This window comes from Thamnophis elegans, chromosome 1 (genome assembly GCF_009769535.1).
Source record: "Thamnophis elegans isolate rThaEle1 chromosome 1, rThaEle1.pri, whole genome shotgun sequence".
Classification (NCBI taxonomy): domain Eukaryota; kingdom Metazoa; phylum Chordata; class Lepidosauria; order Squamata; family Colubridae; genus Thamnophis; species Thamnophis elegans.
This window is the reverse complement of record NC_045541.1, coordinates 75,701,614-75,721,861: the sequence shown is the minus strand read 5'-3', so window position 1 is coordinate 75,721,861 and position 20,248 is coordinate 75,701,614. Positions and strand designations below refer to the sequence as shown.

General features: G+C 36.9%; 1 protein-coding gene across 1 annotated transcript in view; it reads right to left on the bottom strand.

The window, feature by feature from the left end:
• Positions 1-20,248, bottom strand: part of LOC116520161 — a 114,105-nt gene that overhangs the window by 7,999 nt on the left and 85,858 nt on the right. Inside the window, exons 5-14 of the mRNA XM_032234315.1 lie at positions 19,503-19,542; positions 19,014-19,097; positions 16,248-16,355; positions 9,797-9,906; positions 9,324-9,372; positions 7,253-7,373; positions 6,477-6,571; positions 5,503-5,568; positions 4,840-4,939; positions 1,146-1,298 (exon numbers count right to left, since the gene is read on the bottom strand). Coding sequence (XP_032090206.1) covers positions 1,146-1,298; positions 4,840-4,939; positions 5,503-5,568; positions 6,477-6,571; positions 7,253-7,373; positions 9,324-9,372; positions 9,797-9,906; positions 16,248-16,355; positions 19,014-19,052 — 841 coding nt within the window. The 5' untranslated portion in view covers positions 19,053-19,097; positions 19,503-19,542. The remainder of the gene's footprint in view (positions 1-1,145; positions 1,299-4,839; positions 4,940-5,502; positions 5,569-6,476; positions 6,572-7,252; positions 7,374-9,323; positions 9,373-9,796; positions 9,907-16,247; positions 16,356-19,013; positions 19,098-19,502; positions 19,543-20,248) is intronic.

Genomic DNA, 20,248 nt, shown 5'->3' with positions numbered 1-20,248 from the left:
TTGGTCATCTCAACAAGGAAACCTCTCCAAGAAAGCATATATGCTAATGTCCCTTCAGTGCTCACACTCCTTTCCATTTCTGACGGGTAGATTTTCAATGAAATTGTCTTCAGCACTAACTTTTAATGTTCTCTTAAAAGTTTAAAACAGTAAACTTAAACAGATTACTTCTGTTTTATGGTGTTTGGCCTGGAAAGTTTTAATTGTAATGAAAAAGAAACCACTCATTGTTATGGCCACATAGTTTAGCATAATCTACATCCTAACTGGCAGAAGAAGCACAAGAATTTAGACTAAAGTTTCCATCTGCTCTGAACCTGAGATCTTCAAAATGGAATACAGTTATTTCACTCTTGAGTGTGATCCCACCTGTAAGAAATCCAGCTCTCTCTTTTTCCTCCAACAGGTGATTGTGAAAATGTAGTGCTTTAGTTAGCAAATAATTTTTGAGTGCAAATTCATATAATGATACAAAAGATATTGTAGATTAATACGATGAAACTGGAATTGTTATGGTTGGGCTTTATGGTCAAAAACTAGAAAATAAATATGGGAAACATGTGAGACAAAATTAGTTTAGACATAAAGATGGAAAAATAATGGAATATCCGCAGAAGATTGGATTGTAAAAATTGATGGAGATTGTGGAAATGAAAAAGCTGGCCAGTTTCGTCAACAAAAAAAACTATACAGACTTTTCAGAAAGACTGGAAGCCTTAACTGGACTTTAGTTGAAAGTAGAAAAAGCTGAATTGATAATTTATGGATTAAAAAATTAAAAAGAGTGAAAGGAGGAGGAAAGAATAAGGTGGCAACACCTTAACAGAAAGAAGGGTGGAAATCATAATCCTATGGGGGTTTTTTCATTTTTTTCTTTTTCTTATTTTCTGTACACTTATTTTTCCTTGCTCTTTTAGGGCTTTTAATTTTATTCATTTTTGTTGTTCTGCAAAATTATAACAAGAAAGAAGGAAAGAATGTTGTACTTGTGATCATAGTTCCCCTTTCAGCTAAACTAATTTTGTGAAAGCTGCTCTGTTAGACATGTCATTCAAGCAAGTTAAGCTGCTCTCTATTTATCTAACAGGAATTAAACCTTCTATTCACAACAATGCTTTTAAAAAATTGCATAATTGTTTACTTACCTGGAGGTGGAAGATCAAGTTTCATTTTACGCAGTTCTGCCATGGATGCTTGTAAATGCTCGATTACAGCATCATCTTCAAACTGCAGAGAAGCAGCAATTTTTTCTTGCAGAAATTCCCGCAGATCTTCGAGGCTCATTTTCAACAAGCGTTCTAAGCAGGAAACAGAAACATCAGCTTGATAAAGACGTTGCCATTATGCTGATACAATTTCTACTGAATGACATACCCAGTGCAGTGGGTGAAAGATGTTATTTAAATGAAGCATAGTAAATTTATGGTTATCTTTTAATATATTCATTTTCTGCCTTTGGGGTCAAATAGATGTCTTCACATCTATCCTGGCAAGATTTTACAGATGTGTAACTTCAAAACTGTGCACTTTATATTAATTAAATCCTTTTACATGAATAAAACCATTCCCAGCATTTGCAATTAAATACAAGATGATTCTGATGTTCTACCACGAGGGGGAGTAAAGCTACATTCTGCAACTTGATGCAATCTGCAGCTGAAGTTCAACTACAGGTAGTCCTCGACTTAAGACCACAACAGAGTCCAGAATTTGCTAAGCGAGACAATTAAGTGAATTTTGCCCCATTTAATGACTTTTCTTGACACAGTTGTTAAGTGAATCACTGAAGTTGTTAAGTTAGTAACATTGTTTTTAAATGAATCTGGCTTCCCCATGGACTTTGCTTATCAGAAGGGTGCAAAAGAGGATCATGTGACTCTGGGACACTGCAACCGTCATAAAGGTGAGTCAGTTGTCAAGCATCTTGGGGATGCTGCAACAGTTTTAAGTGTGAAAAATGGTCATAAATGGTCACTTTTTTCGGTGCTGCTGTAACTTCCAACGGTCATTAAACAAACTGTTTTAAGTTGAGGACTACCTGTACATGCAAGTCAATTTGGCCAAGCACATCTTCATGATTTAAAGAACATTATTTTGCATTCAAAATGTGTGAGTTAAACTCATCTTGATTTTAGATTATATCTCTCAGGAATATTCTGTATGCAGTGATCTGTTACGTTTTACAAAATAGAGATCTGGGATATTACTTTTGTTATACACCAGCATAAATTATGTCTGTCTCAGGAGGTTTTGAGCTACAATAAAAGATTTTGAGAGGGAGAGGTAATCACACTCGTTATGCCAACAGAGGTTTGCCTTCCCCTTAGATATAGAAAGCTGCCAATCTGAAGTTCAAAAAGTAAATTGCAAATGTTTAAGATGCTATGAGACTCATTGTTCTGTTTTGTAATATCAGATTAAGATGGCTTCTTTTGCTGGAATTTGTCAGAAAGGCCTATCTATCACTGCCCTTTTCTGGCCTCTCCAAACCCCCAAAGCCAATCCAATAAACAAAAAAGAGGCACAAAGCTGAACCTGTCTTTTATAACTTCTCTCAGGCAGATTTAATTTTCAATACAAAGTTGCCTCTGACCTATGGGAATAATAAGAGTGTGAATCTTAAAGCAGACACTTTTTTGTTGTTCATATTTTGTGTACAGTACTCATTTGTGGAGACCATTTGGTAATCTTTATTGATTTTACTGATGATGGCTGAGGAATTCTGGGAGTTGAAGTCCCCAATTCTTCAAGTACCGTATATACTCGAGTATAAGCCGACCCGAATATAAGCCGAGGCACCTAATTTTACCCCAAAAAGCTGGAAAAGTTATTGACTCGAGTATAAGCCTAGGGTGGGAAATGCAGCAGCTATGGTAAATTTCAAAAATAAAAAATCAGTGTTATTTGAAACTCAAAGTTATGTTTATTCAAGGGACCCGCTTAATTAAAGTGTTCTATAATATCAGTATGACTTATAATACTGCAAGTCTGCAATATTAAAATACTTGTATAGGGGATCCCCGGGATCCCCCGAAGAGATCAAATCACAACCAGTATGCCACCTTCTTGGTATATTGTTTTTATTTTCACTGAGTTTTTAAAAATGAGCATTATTTCATCCTTTTTTTCTTTATGTTTGATTGGTATCTGCAATTTGTGTTAATTCTGTTCATACATATAATATAAATGAAAAACCCAGCTCTCTTAAAAAATATTTTAAGTTCTTTCTGGTGCTCCCTTTTAGAATTGGCCAACTAATATTTCTGTTCACCCAACTAATGTCAGGCAGAGTTAACTGAAAAAGTAATTTTTCATGAAAGGACATTTTCCTAGGATTTTAATTGTTCTTACTGTCAGATTGCTCGTTATTTCCAGCTTGAGTCTCCTTCTGACAAGTTTCCATTGCTTCTTGTCCTGTCCTCAGGTGCTATTGCTGCCGCCGCCTCCTCCTCCTCCAACAGCACCAGCACATTTGCTGCCCAGCGCTGCGGCTGAGGTGAAGCCGCCAAAGCTCCCGCTGGCGCCCCCGCAGCGTTGGGCGGATATCCGGCAGTGCTGTTGGAGGAGGAGGAGGCGAACCAGCCTGCCATCGCTGGCCACCACTAGCCCCGCCGCTCTTCCCACCCCCTTCCAAGCCCCACAGTCCAGCGGATGGAGCAGAAGCAGCTCGGGGGCTTCGCTGCTGCTCCCCGCATTTGCTGCACGGGGATCCCTTGGAGAGGGGATTCCAGCCTGCCATCGCCAGCCACCGCTAGCCCCGCCGCTCTTCCCACCCCCTTCCAAGCCCCACAGTCCAGCGGATGGAGCAGTGGGGCTTGGAAGGGGGTGGGAAGAGCGGCGGGGCTAGCGGTGGCTGGCGATGGCAGGCTGGAATCCCCTCTCCAAGGGATCCCCGTGCAGCAAATGCGGGGAGCAGCAGCGAAGCCCCGGGGCTTCGCTGCTCCATCCGCTGGACTGTGGGGCTTGGAAGGGGGTGGGAAGAGCGGCAGGGCTAGCGGTGGCTGGCGATGGCAGGCTGGAATCCCCTCTCCAAGGGATCCCCGTGCAGAAAATGCGGGGAGCAGTAGCGAAGCCCCGGGGCTTCGCTGCTCCATCCGCTGGACTGTGGGGCTTGGAAGGGGTCGGGAAGAGCGGCGGGGCTAGCGGTGGCCGGCGATGGCAGGCTGGTTCGCCTCCTCCTCCTCCAACAGGCAACAGCACTGCCGGATCCAGTTGTAGACTCGAGTATAAGCCGAGGCGGCTTTTTTCAGCCCAAAAAGTGGGCTGAAAAACTCGGCTTATACTCGAGTATATACGGTAGCCACAGTGGAGAAACATTGGTCTAGACTAAGTTGGATTCCAAATTTCAGCACGGAAATTCAGAGAATTCCAGCATGGAGGAAGAGACATGGCAGCTTCTGCCACTGTACAACAGATGAATTTTCAGGGACATTCATAGGCACATTCAGGGACATTCATAGGCTCATAGGAACAGCAGCATTAATTGGCACAATAATTTCTTACAGATATAGCCACAACATCCAATAGAATTTGAAAGTTATCTTCTTAAAAAATTAAGAAATCCTGAGAGGAACCATAATACACTGTCTCCAGAACAATTCCAGTTCTGCTGAAATTCTATTGTGATAGCAAGGACCCACGTGAGTAGATTTCAGTTGTCATGCAGGCAAACAAAATAAAACCCGAAATCTGCCATCCTGTGTTTGGGACAATGAAAGCAGAATTTTCTGAACACTTCTGCAGCAGCCTTGTCTTTAAAAGATGCTTCTCCTTTTATAAATGTTGTATCAAGTGGTTTTTTTTAAAAAAAAACACTGAATAAACAAACCAACTTCTTACTTTTATGCAGTTTGAGAATGGTGTATGCCATAGCTGTAAGAACCCTCTCTCCTTCCAGGATGTAAATATCCCACAGCCGCAGCGTTAGTGTAAACGGAGTCTGTGTAGTTAAGAAATAAAAGGTGTGACATATTGACAATATGCAAACCACAATGTATCTATAGAGCAGCAGGTCTCATCAAAATAATGTTTTCAAGCTAAACCTAAGACTAAGACTCAAGTTCATTTTGTGACATATTTTTATAAAAATCCAATAAGGGAAAGTAAATAAAAGTAGTCTCCATCTGGGGGACATAATCTTAAAAATCAAATCTGATCAATCAAAAATCCCATATAACATGGAATTGTTTATCAGTCAGAAATTAGACTAGATTTTAATAATGGAATAAGAGATTGCATTAATTTTACATTAATATTATATAATTTTTCTCTTTTTTCCTTAGTTTCTTTACCCCTTAGTTTATTTGAACCACTGTAATGCATGCAGTTTGTTTTTAACTGTTTCTCATATTATATCTTACTAATAAAATAAAAACATTTAAAACATGAGATTATAATTCTATATCAAATGAAAATAATTACAAGAAGAGAGATACAATGTAAATTAGTATTATAATGACATTGGAGGAGGCATCTGAAATGTTTGCTCCCACAATCACATACCCGGTCAATGAAGCACTGTAAGAACCACTTAGTTGTATAAATTCCTGTCAACATCTGCTCCTTATCCTAAGAAGGAGGGAGGGAGGGATGGAGGGAAACCATATTAAAAAAATATATCATTTTATAAGACAAGCAAATTAGAGATCTGTGAACTGTAATTCACATGCTTTCAAGCTCTCAAGTTCATCTCATAGATACTGGTGGTTTTCTTTCCTAAATTAAACTAGCTACCATGCAATAAGCAGCATTTTTTTCCACTGTTTACTCATTCTAATTCTCTTCAATATCTATTTACTCAGTGGATAATATAGTCCTTTTCCCTCAGTACAATTGTTGTGAGCATATTAAGGTTCATTCAAGATTGTCTTTGTAATTGTGGCACAGTGTATATTTTATCCTATGTCATTGAGTGTTTTGCATGTATTACCAAAAGAAGATTGAGGTTTTTAATTATTATATATTTTTAAAAAACCACTTTTCATCTTGGTCTACTTTCTCAAAGGGATGGCGGGGGGTGGGGGGAGGAGACTGTCGTCCCTGGAGATACAACTCAGTTACAAGGATCAGGAAGTGGTGCCACGGAATGTATTTTCCCCGTATTTCTCATACTATTTGCCACAAGGCAAAGGGGCTAAGAGATCCTTATCCGTCTCATGCACAGGATTAATGGAAGGACTCCCTTAGCACAAAACTAGCAGCAATTGTAACTATCAAAAAGTATACCAATATAGGAAAGTGAGCAAGAGGTTCCTGGGAGAAGTGGTGTGATTTTTCCGGCTACAGATTTATCCCTGCTGCTACAAATATATTTCTAATAATATATTTAGAGATGACACCTTTTCTGGTATTTGATACGATGAACACTCTAAAATAGAAGTAATACATAGCAAACAAAAATATATTTCAAAAATGTATGAGCAGAAACCAACACATCCTGATATTACTGTTGTTCCCTTGACAAAAGAAAGCATTACCAAGTGTTTCTTCAACTTTGGGAAAAGCTTGTTTAGGATTGTTTCGTGGTGAGCTTGGAATCTCTGCAACTTTGGAAACCCAGGAATGAAAAATCCTTTAGCAAAAAGGAAACAAAAGTACTAACAATGTATTAAAGAAATACAGCAGGGTGTCTTAAGTCAATGCATAATAAGTACTTGTATTTCCTAAGACTTCTAAGCAACTCTAATATGTTTGTGAAAATGCATTTTTATATTTCTTATCTATTCGTTTGTGAGTTTTCCATTTGGACAAGATCAGGGATTGATGTGTCAATAGATCTGTGTATATAGTTTTGTTCTCTGTATTATACACAGTCAAAGCAACCTTGCCTAACTTGTTGATGAGGGGACCTGGGAGGGACTTACTTAATGCATAATAAATAACTTTTCATTCCATCAGGAACCACTCTCAAAGTTTGCTTGATGCACAGCGAAAAAAGTGTTTGTGTACATCACAATCCTTATCCCCATTCTGGTGGTTCATATTTAAAACACAGCCTCTGGCTGGCACTACAGCACTATGAAGTTGCAAAACAGCATTGAAGTTCAAAGGTTAAGGCTCCAAGAAGAGCTTATTTGTACATCATGCTCAAACTCAACAGTAATAAATGCAGACATGAAGAAGATGACTACAAGAAGCACATAAAAAAGGAAGAATCTAGACTTTCAGCCAGACTGAACCCAAATATGGGATCATCTAAAATATAATAAAGAAATGAGCAAATAAATGAAGGTGTTTGCCACTGAAACCTTACCATGCATTGCATGCCGCTGGTTGGTAAGCAGTTGTGCCAGGGCCCAAAAGGCATCCTCTTCATTCAAATACATCAACAAGATAGCTGCAATCTGACTCATGCCCTGGCAGTAACTCACTTCCTGGATGATTACACAAGATGAGCAATTTACAGGATAGAGTGTATTGCACATACAAGCACAAAATGAAACTTCCCTAAGTTCACAACATAACCCTAGCATTTTATCTCATTTTTTTTCAGACAAAAGCATGATTTGTTGACTCACAGAAAAATTCATTTTAATGGCAAAGTTCACTAATAGACAATGGATGTGGCCTTGAAGACGATACAGGAAGGAGACCTTTAAGAAATAGGGCTGGGTGACTTGGTTTAACTCAATCAATGGTTATGATGATGCACTTACAAATTATTGTAAAATTTTTATGCATCTGAACCAAAGCTGCTAGGAAGATTCCCTTGCAGCCATTCAGAAAATAAATTTCTCCACTTCCACTTTTCAACCCAGAAGTATTTCCTGCCTCACTTTCTGCCCAGCAGCTTGTCAAGGTTCGAGCAGCTCCTCTTTGCCTTTTTCTTTAATAACACCTATTGCTACTTTAAGAGGCTCCCCCAAATTCTCTGGGAGGCTCAAAGAATCCTGGATAATTTTATCACATTATTTTCAATCCAAAACACCTTTTAAAAATATAGGTAGAACCAAATATATACCGAAAAAGAGAGATCAAAGAAAACACTGTCCCTCCAATCCCATCCCGGGGACTTCATAGTGTCAGAAGGAAGAGGCCAGATGTCATCTTTCCTAAAATCTGAATCTACAGATGTTTTATGGAAAGAACCATTTCAGCCCTTGTTAGAAGGGTTAAAGAGTAGCTGGTTCTTGTCTTCCCTCACCTTCACTACTGGCAAAGTAACAGTTGGATGAATCTTAGGAGACCCTGTTTTAAAACACTCCTTTTGGGAAAACAAACATTTTCAAAGGTCTGGAGAGTTTTTGCAATACCTGCAAATGGACTCCTCCTCCCTTTTTCATTGGGTGAGAGGTAGGAAAACTTTGGAGAGAGATTTCTTCAAAATGCTCAGAAAAGATTTCAGGAAAGCACCTGGAAGTATTTGTTTTCCAGTAAGGGACAGAACTAGTTGGGACTCAACAGATTTGGGAGGTTAAATGTTAAATTATTGATCCAGAAATTCAGTCTGAAATATTTTGTAAACATTTTGACAGCTACATGAGGAAAACAATGCTATATTTAGATTCTAGGGGAGTCTCTAATATAAAATTAGCCTTAAGACATAAAAAGAACTATTGTCACTTCTCACATTTTCATGAACTGAAATTATGTAACATGACATTGCATTGCAACATAAAATAAGGAAAAAGCTCAAAAAAGCCAGTCTAATTTTTTGTAAAGGAAGAAACACCATCTAGGAAAAAACATAGAAAAAATGTGTTTCCTGTTTCTTGGACCACCTAGAGTAATATAATTAATTAACTCTATTAATTAAATTAAGTAATTCCTGTTGGCACATTGAAGCAGCGAATTCTGTATGTAATTTAAAGACATTATAATTTCTGTGCCCTTTGACTAGAAATAAGACAAGGGACTATAACAAATTGGAGTCCTGCACCATGAGGTTACCACTGAACGAAGTAAGAAAGATCACACAGAGCATTTAACCAACATCCTCATCTGACTAAAGTCACAACTATTTAGAAAGAATGAGACCATTCCTTTGCCTAAATAAATAGAGGTTATATAAATGATTGCAGTTTGAATACATCTTGTCTTCATGAATTAGCCTGTACTGAAAGTGATTCCTTTTTTTATTTTTAGTCCAAGGATCATGGACTATCTACACAGTGGTTGGAACAAAGATGTGTGTGTGTGTGTGTGTGTGTGTGTGTGTGTCTTTCATAAAAGTGTATATTGTTTTTAGATAACATTTTAATATACTTTTAATCTGCTCAATGCCATTCTGAAAGTCTGCTTTGCCATCTTAATCTAATCTATACTGTACTTTTATTGTCAATTTAAAAACACATGTCAGATTCTTGTAATGTTCTATTTCTTACCGTGTTGTAAACAGAGTAAGCTGACAGGACATGGAACAAAGCTTGTTGTCTATATTAAAAAAAAAAAAGAATATCAAGATGGTATTTCAGAAATATCTTACGATTTTAGAGTAAAATAAGGACCAATGTTTCTTGATCAATAATAGATTCATCAAATATAGGTCTGGTGCTTTTAAGAATCGGTCAACAAAGAGAAGGACCCTGTTGTTAACTCATATGTTAACTCCAAACACTATAAAATGGATGATGTGATCTGCCTTCCATCTTCTGATGACATTAGGAAATTAATATCCTAAACTGACCAAGAATATTCTCTGTTCCACCGATAGAAATTTCACCAGCCACAAAAGATTAAATGGAGATAAACCAACATTTATTTTCTACAAATACATATATACTTGTAGTTGATAGGCAAAACAAACACACAGAAACAATAAGAAATAAATAAATGAGATCCCATATGAGAAGCTTACTTTACTCCATAGCGGTCCCGAAACATGATGTGGTTTCGAAAAGTGCGATTGACATCCAGATCTATTTGTTTGATTTCTGCTGAGAAGCTTCTGGCTTGTTCTTTCATTTTCTGGGCAAATTAAGATGAATTATAGTATTAGAACTTTAAAATCAGAAGTGAAAAATGTTTCTGGCCCTTGGGCTAGATTGCTTCTGGAGCATCTTTCCAAAATCTTTCTATTTGTCTGCATGGAAGACCATCATTCTCCAAAACCACAGAAATATGACTCTACTAGGTTCGGCTTCCCATAGTAAAAAGTGTATGGTCAGAAAAATCCTTTTTAAAAAAAAAAAAAAAATTAGAGAGATACACAGAAAGACCTGGCCTTGAGAAAAGATCTCTGTCTCCAGTGCTCTGGAGAGAAGAGTTCAGGAATTGGTCCTTAAACTTAGCACTTCATGTCTTTATGTTTTCATGTGTTTTTCTATACTATTAATAAATAGCAATAGCAATATTAATATATTACTATTAATATTAATATATTACTATAACTATATTACTATTACTATATTACTATTAATATTAATCAATGTATTACTATTAATATTAAAATTAATATTATTAATATTATTATTTGCTTTATGTATTAAACATGGAACTCAGCCAACTAAACATTCAACAATGCATTACAAATACCAGTGACTGGTGCTAATGGTTGATACGATTTGCTGCCAGCGTCCTAGGTATCAACCAAGTGTCTTCTTAAAATATAAGATGTTCCGAGTAGCAGTTTTTTGCAGTTCCGCTGATGTTATTGCAGGAAGTTGCAATTTGTTGATGTATCTTGTAAAAGTCTTGGACATGATGCCAAGTGCCGCGATGACAATGGGTATCACTGTTACATGCTTCATCCATAGCAGTGTAGTTTTGAATTATTATTATTAATACTTTATTGATTAAACATGAACTAAGCCAAATGAACATTCAAAAATGCATCACAAATACCATTGACTGGGGCTAATGGTTGATGCGGATTGCTGCCAGCGTCCTAGGTATCAACCAAGTGCCTTCTTAAAATATAAGATGGGTATCACTGTTACATGCTTCATCCATAGCCGTGTAGTTTTGAATTATTATTATGTTGCTTTTATAAGGATTATTAATGATAATGTATGTCAACTTACATTACATGCCAAGTATACGGCTATATGGAAGGAAGGAAGGTCTTTATTATTCAATTGTAAAAAGCTATAGATAAAATAAGTTTCAGTTGCAATCAAATCAATTTTAGAATCCAGTAAGAAAATTTGCTGGCATGGTCTTTTTTTTTTTTTTTTGTAAGCTGGTTAACGAAATTCTGATTTATAGATAATTGGATAGAGAGTTCTCTTGCCCTATGTGGCAGGTATGATTTAAATACATTTATACACATTCAAAACACAAAGATGATTAATATATACAGATATAAAGTAATATGCACCTAAGAATAGAGGCCTGTGGCCTTACTAAATTACTTCTATACTTAAAAGTAAATGGAGATATTTTCAGCATATGCTACTAATTAAATAACTAATTGAAGTAAATTGGTTGAAAAAGCCTCATCTCAAAAAGCAATTTAAGTAGAGGTGGTAAGATTTCTGGGCATAAAGTGACTTTAAACCAGTAATGCATAACAAGCAACAGAGAAAGGAAAAGATAATCATCTCCCTCCCCACTGCCACATGCTTCTAGGGAATTCTGGGATATATATAAATATATATAGCCATAAAACATACAAGAGATTTCTCCTTTTAATACTTCAGATCACACTTACGACAAACATTTTGTATTAGTGAACAACCAAAATTGTGTTACAATAACAGTAGCTTAATGGCTGATTAATTCCTGATTATCTACACTCAAGAGACATGTGAGTATATAGAAGCCAATATGAGACCAGATATCATCTTGATTCCCAACATACCTGCTTTTTTTTTACTCTTAGGCTGACCACAGATTTTAAAAAAGATATTTCACTGCTGGAAATACCAAGCAGATATCTTACTGGGAAAACTGTACAGGTAGTCCTCAACTTACAATCATTCATTTAGCGACCTTTCCAAGTTACAATAGCACTGAAAAAAGTAACTTATGACTAGTTTTCACACTTTCAACCATTACAGCTGTATTGTCCTGGGCTCATGTGATCACCGTTTCTAACCTTCCCAGCTGGCTTCCAACAAGCAAAGCCAATGGGGGAAGCCAGATTTGCTTAACAACCATACAATTCACTTAACAAGTGCAATGAGTCACTTAATAGATGTGGCAAAGGTGGTAAAATGGGGTGCAACTCACTTAGCATCTGCCTCACTTAGCAATGGAAATTTGGGGCTCACTTGTGATCGTAAATCAAAGGTTACCTGTAATGCAGGAATACTTGAGTTCCCAAAAAGGGTTGCCAAGAGAAAAGAAATGAACAATAAAATGTAGAAAAGCCCACTGATTTCAAAGAAAGCCTACGTTCCCCTAAACAAAAAGCTTTTCTCTAATTCCAACTTTGTTCTGTATAAATATCAAATGGCAAAAAGAATAGGAAGGATTATGAATAGCCAATTCTCAGGATTTATGTTCACCTACAGTCTATTATACTATAATTCCTTTAGTTATTGCAGATCCCCCAGGAGCTTAGTTCAAGAGCTTGTGACTTCTATTTATTCTGATCACTAGCTATGAGACATGGCCAAATAGTAACATCCTGTAAGGAGGTTGCAATGGCCAAGATAAATAGAGAGAAACAGGTTCTTAATCTGTGTCACTATCTGGTTTTATCTATCCCACTTCCTTTAACTTGTCACACCATGCTGAATTGGCTACGTTTTACAAAGAATCAAGCCATTTACTTAATTTTAAAATGTCGGTGTGTCATCCTTCAAAACCTGGTTAGCATGAATGTTAAGGGCATGAGAATTACTTTTATATTTAATAGCAATATTAACATTAAATTAATATAAGGTTGCATAATATGATTAAATTGCCATTCCATCGAAGGATCATTTCTTTTTAACCCCTTCAATTGGCATGGCAGCTCTGACCCAATTCAAGGGAATGCACTGTCCAAACTGGACTAATAAAATGCCAGTTACATGAGGCTGTCTTTGATTAAGAATCTTCAGCCCCCAGTTAATTAGCCAAGCAAATCCTATTGCACCACTTGTGTTAAAAATGCATCAACCGTGTTTCTAAACCCAATTCAAATAGCTGATTTTGATTTTTAAAGATGTAAATGTTTACCTATACCTTTAAACTCTAGACCAGGTCAAAATTACTGAGATTTTTTTAAAGGACTAATTTACTTGGCTTTTAGCTGAAAATATTTTTTAAATATACTGCCCTTGCTAATAATCCATTCCTTCATTGTTTAAAGTTAACCGTTTATATTGATGTGGAACTGTAGGCTTTATAATTGAAAGACCTTTTGGAAAGATGGCAACCTTGAAAACTAGTCATGTATATTTATTAAAGAAACCAATCAATAAATAATGCAATCTCATTAAGTGTGGCTTTTAAAAGTCAATTCCTGTTATCTGTGCTAGTGTATCTACTCAAGCAGATTGTAAGTGGTTCCTGAAGGCTTGCAGTAAACACAAGCTCTTAAACTTCAATTCTATTCCAGATTACCACCGGCATGCCTAAGTATGATGATGACAGGTCTATTTTAATTTATTTTATGAATTGACTCTGTTTGCTTTCCTAAAGAAATGCTTCATTTTTTTTCAAGTACAGACTTGCAAATGGTGACTTTAGTTTTGAAGGAAGAGCTCTTGTTACTTTTAGTTAACGAAGAAAGCAAGAGTATTCAAATATATCCCAACAGACAGGAAATCTGAATGATCCTCTTGCATCCCTGATCTGCTGCTTTCATAACACAACATTTTGGTGTTGTTGTGGGTATTTCTATCATGGCTGGATTTTGACAGTTCCACGGGATTTGCAAAAGGACTGCTCATCAAAGTATTTGATATTCCAAGCAGAAACATAGAGTAGCAATAGATACCAATCGGAAAGCAGAGCAAACGCTTCTTTGGGGAGACAGGTGTTCAGTGGTAGGTGATGGGCAATCAAAGTTCTCCACAGAGAAATCCTGAAAGGGCAGCTATTGAACTAATGCTTCTAAAAGCTACACATAGCAAAAAATGTTACTATTTGTCTGACATGTGAAATTGAAACAGACAGGGTTTTTTTCCTCCCTCAATATAAATGCTTATAACACTGAAAAGCAGAGTTAAGAGGAATATGTCTCTAGGCTTCCAGAAAAAGGAATTTGTCTCACCATATTTTTTTATGATGAGGTTATCTATTGGTCATCAAAAGCTCACCACTGTAGCAAATAAATTGTTAACTGGCTTCATCCTTAGATAAAGCTTGACTTTCTCATTAGATTGTGGCATGGGGGCTCCTGCAGTCAGATTAACGACTTTGTAAACCACTAGGTTATCACGCTGTAATTCTACACCACATTTCAGCCACAGAATTACATTTTTGAAGAGTAGCAGAACTGAGATATTAACATGAAATTGACTAAAGTTACTGCTGTCAATTACCTTTCATGGCCAAAGGTTTTCCCACAAGCTCTAATGGGAATCAGGACCATTCCTAGCAGGAAGCATGGCTTCTGTCCCTTTGAAATTGTGTTAAGCTGGCCAATGTAAGCGGAAATCGCCTAATCAATTAAAAAAGGGAGACCTCACTAGTCTGATAAGTATTCATTAATGATTGCAATCTATTTCTACAGAAGTGAAAGTGTCATACCAGCCTTCTACATTGGCAGATGCCATACCCTGAAGGCCTCTGAATATATCCCCATCTGTGAATACCAGAGAAAGGATTACCTGCCACCTCACTGAATGGGAATATACCAAATATTGCTGACAAACCAAAAACACTGTGAAGTGCCAGCATCACTTATCGCACTACTGGAGAATTTCTCTCTGAGAGGATTTGGTGCCTGGCCTCACCTAACCCAGCAAAAACGTGATTAATTTGTCCTTGGACTATTTGAAGTATGGTTATGGCACTCTGTTCCAGCATGATATTGATCTGCATTTCAAAACTTTTAAACATGTGAAATTACTTACCCAAACTTATCTCTATGTGTATTTTGGGAAAGATACTTGGGCTAAGAGCTTAATAGAAGAACTCATTTATCAACTAGAATGTAGCTGCAACATTTCCCTTTTCTCCCCATCCTTTGATCTAAAATCCTCTTGGACTACAGTAGTTTTAAGAGATATAATCTCCAGCATCAGCAATCTATGGATTACTGAAATGAATGCATAAAAGTCCCTGGCTGCTTCTTTCTTTGTAGAAATAAAACACGCTAAATCTTACAGTGCTTCTGGGGCAGAAGGTAATTTGTAGGTTTAGATGGTTATAGTCCAATGTCTTCCTAGTCTAGGAATTCATCTCTGAGCACTTTCTTAACTTGGATAGTTTTGCCTATTGGGCACAGAGAGCCGCTTCCCTCCTTTACAACACTTCCAAACTACAAACTTGAAATTCTGGATTCCACCAATTTAGGAGAGCAATCTTCCTCAGGTTAGGCATTTGGGAAATCTAACAGCCTTTTTATAATTTCATAATTTTAATTTTTGCTAATTGTGAACTAATTTGTAAGGTCACCGCTGATTCCACAAAAAGCCTTTGGGGTGAAGTCTCTCCTTTATCTCATTTTAGAAAGCCCTAGGTTTGTTCATGGCTGCAAGGGCGGTAACTGAGCTACTCTTCAAGAACAATGTTGCTGTTATGTGAACAGAAATCCTTATCCCGTTCGCATTGGAGGTACCGTTTCTTTAAGGTACTTCTGGGTTGAAAGGATTAGCCAGGGACACCACTGCTGCCTGGGAGTCACCGGGAGGGGGGGGGGTATGTCCATGCCAAGGAGCTGGAACAAATGATGGGAGCTCATCTCTCCACCCAGCAGCACTTGCACTCCGGTCTTGAATGCAGGCTTGGTAACCTCCAACCCAGTGCCCTAACCACATGAGCCACCATATTCCCATGCGAACAGGAATGGGAATGTAGAACACAATGCTCAAATGTTGAAGGGCAGAGGTGGGATTCATGTTTACCTTCCCTACCGCTTCGCAAATGTGAGCATGATCACAGCCTTCTGCGCATGTGCAGTACTCACACATTATTTCGGGGTGGGTGGGTAGAGCCTCCTGCAGCCGCTGCTACCGGCTCTCCTGAACTGGAGAGAACCAGCTGAATACCACCTCTGTTGAAGGGTGTTAGTAAGTTTTTCCATGAGGCAACAACGTAATTACAAATAGTTTGGGGGGGGGGGGGGAGATGATGGCTAAAAACACTTTCCCCTAATCTTGGGATGCAGGGAAAAAATAATCCTGTTTATCATATGTACAGGTAACCATTAGACTGGATATTTATTTGGTGCACTTTATACTGCTATCATGGATTATAAGATACTGTACCTCATACTTCCCTTCATTCTCCATCTTAATCTTTTCAATATCCAGTAAGAGTGACCAGACTTGACCTCGTACTTGGAGGGGAATCCCTTTATAAACTCTGCGGAACATCTATAAATATATAAAAAAAGTGTCAACATGGTCCAATTATCAAGAGCTAACCCAAAACTATTTTCTTCTGAATTTCCTTTGGCAGATGCAACCCGGCATGATTAAAATATTATGCATAGAAAAAAAATATGTGTCTTAACATTTGAAGCACAGATTAACAGACATTTTCACTTCAAATATTCTGAGTAGTTTATCAGATGACTCAAAGTTTGGGTGGAAATCCTGTCCAAAAGATGGGAGCTTCAGGCAATATGTATGTTTATTTACATTTAATTAATGTAATTTGGTTATAGTTTGTCACAAAAGAACATCTTGATGAGTCATTGGCAACAGTAGCTAGTGTTGATACAATATGAAAGCACCTGCTGATGCATCAGAGACTCCCCCAATCCCAAGACTGAACATAAAGATTTATTTCATTCACTTTCAAAGAGAAATTTCTCATTTAAACCAATGGCTAAGATCCTAAATTCACCCCTTAGAATTAACTTATAGAATTCAAGGTTGTTTTATCATTCATCAATCATAGGCAGTATTTTATACTTGGGATAATTAAGAATTTTCTCTTATGAATTGAATATAATCCAACCTGATCCACATCTCCCTATCTGCAGATTAAAATAAGCTTTTGAATCTGATAATTTTTAAAATTTATTTTGTGAGGAAGCAAATGCAAATACACACAGCCAGGAAATGGCCTGATTCACCCCTGCACAGTTATTGAAAAGGATACTTTACTTTATATTAGTCAATGCTGATAGGTTGCCATGCATTATTGAACTAGTCTTTATCAATAGAGTGGAATATGCATTGCAAATCAATATGATTTTCTACAGGCAAGGTTCCATTGTTATTTTAAATACTGAGTCATTAATGAGATCTTTATTTATTTATACACACACACACATACTTACATACATACATGCATATACATAAACACACATATATCTCATATGATATCTCACATGATATATTACCATTATTTTTGTTTATTGCTTTATTGTTTTCTTTTTTAATATATGTGTATGTGTGCATAATATTTTTTCTTGTTTTATAGTCTATAGTAATATAATTTTAAAGAGCATTTTATTTTCTGATTTAGGCATCAAGATATCTAAAATTTATCTGCAGACTTTGTACCTTGTCTGCAATGACTCTGGCACTTGAAGAAAATAGACTTGAAGAAAATGCAGTAAAATGAAGGGGAGTCCAACTCCCATTAGCGAAATTACAAAATAATATGCAAGTGTTGTTCTAAATTGGAAAAGCTGTATTAGATTTTGAGTTATTCACTAACATTTCAGTGCTATTGGGGGAGAGGGGAGAGACAACTGCACGTAATGTAGAATTAAAGCTAAAATGCCTTATCTTGTTTGTCCACATAGAAACAATGACGAATAAAATTTTCTACTGATGTGGTTATCTGACTTTGATATATTGAATGTAGAACAATGAAGTTGGCCTGAGCAAGGAATGGAACAGGCGAAATATAGCCAAAGTGCAGTGAATAAGCTCATAAACTCATTGATCAAATTGTCAACTTTCCAAGGAGTTTAATAAATTGGAACAAGTTCAGAAAAAAATTAACTCAATCACTTCTTTCTGCACACTAGGATGTTTTCTTGGATGGAGATTTACAACAAATGATTTAAATTAATTATGGCACAAAATTAATTGGTGGAATACAGAGGGGGGGAGGGGGAGAGAGAGAGAGGAGAGAGTGGGAGGGGAGCGGGGGGGGGGAGGAAGAAGAGGGGGAGGGACACAACACAGAGAGTACTATACAATGCATACATCTCTCTTTTTATGTGGACTCTTAATTAGATTTCCACTTCAGGCTTGGGAAGAATAGATAGGAGACCAAACAAAAATTAAACTATAAGTAATAGTAATGTAGAATTTATAGAATCAAATATAAGAAACTGTGACCACAAAAAGAAAAGAAAGAAAAAAACTGAAGTATCCAAGACTTCCTTAAGAACAAGTACAAAATCTATACTGCAACTCAAATACAGTAAGTGAAGTATAATGAACTTTTCTACTGTTTCCCTTAGCCAAAAAGCGGCACTTCTCTATTATACAGTAACATCTCTGATATTTACTTTCATCAGTAGCACAATTCTCTCTTGTTGTAATGATTGCCTTTCTCACTTCTTCCATCTGTACCATCACATTTGAATGTTCAGATGATTCCAGCAAAACAGAACAACATACAACTTGGAAATAATTCTCAATATGTAATATGTTAAATTACAGTACATATATTCCTTCTCCATCATTTCAATAGGCTTGGCTTAGTCTTATTTTATTGTAATTCATTTCAGTGTCCTAAGTTTCTTTGAAAGAAAAATCTTAAATACAGTTCACATTTTAACTAAAACCTTCTGTTCTGATTCCATCAATATGAATTTCTTTTAGCTGAGATTTCTATTGTGCACCTGCTTATTTCACTCATAAGATTTGGTATAAGTTAAGTCTATTTTTAATTTTGTTTCCCATGTATTTCTTCAGATCAGTTCACAGAGAGTAAATGAAAGAGCTGCACCAGCCTTTTCATTAGTAGTGTTAGGAGTTGTTCAACAAGAACTCTATATATTCCTTGAAATAAAGGGACAAGCAAAAAATAATAATAATATTAAATGTGTCACTGTTTTTTACCTTTTCACGATTTCTGTATTTTCCCCATTTTCTTAACATCTTCAGCCATTTGTCCACCTCTTTCAATCTTCACTGAGCTTTTTGCTATAAAAGAGTTTTAAATGAGGAGCATTTAGGAAGAAAGGAAGATGGAAATATAATATCCAGGTTAATAGACTATGGACTCATATAGTTTTACAAGATAAACAAACAGTAGTTTTATACTGAACATCTAAGGAATTATTCAATTTCATTTATTCTCTGTTCTAAAAAAAAGTAGCAATTTAGTTTATAGTCTTTATTGGTTCATTATCTTGAGCCTTGTCCTAAATGAAAACTGTACACTGTTGATCAACTAGAGAGTGCCATATTATTGGGCTCTGAAACCATAGTTCTGAAGATCAAAAATGTTACCTTAGCAGCTAAATGAGAGGTGACAGTAATTTATGAGGCATATAGACCAATCGTTTCATCAATTATTTTACAGAATAAAAAACTTGTAGAACTTACCTTTTCTTCCAGAGCACTATGAATTGGTAACTCATGCTCACTGAAAAAGTAAAAGAAAAAGTCAGATTGAACTAATGTGTAATATAAGAATGCATAAGGAAATGCAAAAAGAGATATTAAGTTATGCTCAAAAGAAATGGTCAAAGATTAACTGATATATTAGCTGATATTTTTTCGTTAACTTGGGTCTTTAATTAAAATTCAGAACAATCACCTAAATCATATAATATGAACATATAATAAATAATATATTATATTATATTACATTATATTACATTATATTATATTATTGGTTATATTATATCATATTATATTTATTATATCATATCATATCATTTATTATTATTATTCGCAACAACAGAATTGTATCACAACAGCCAGTTGTTTCGCCGGATTTGGCATTGATTACTAGTTGGGCCCCACCCAGGTGCCTAGGACGTCGTAAGGTATTTTCGTAATATGCGTACAGATCAGGGGTGGGTTTCAACCAGTTCGCGGCGGTCCCCGCGAACCGGTTGGTCGGCGAACCCGAAAGTAAGTAATTTCCGGGAACGGCGAAGGGCCCACCCGCCCGCGCCGCGCTCCTTACCGGTCCTTTGAAGGCTTCTGCGCTTCCACGCAGGCGCATGGCACATACAGTGCCTGCGCGAGTCTCCGTGAGCAGCTGGAGCATTGCGCAGGCGCTAAGACGCATGCGTGAACTGCGCGTGTGCACAAGGACGCCGCCGGGCCCCGTTCCAACCGAA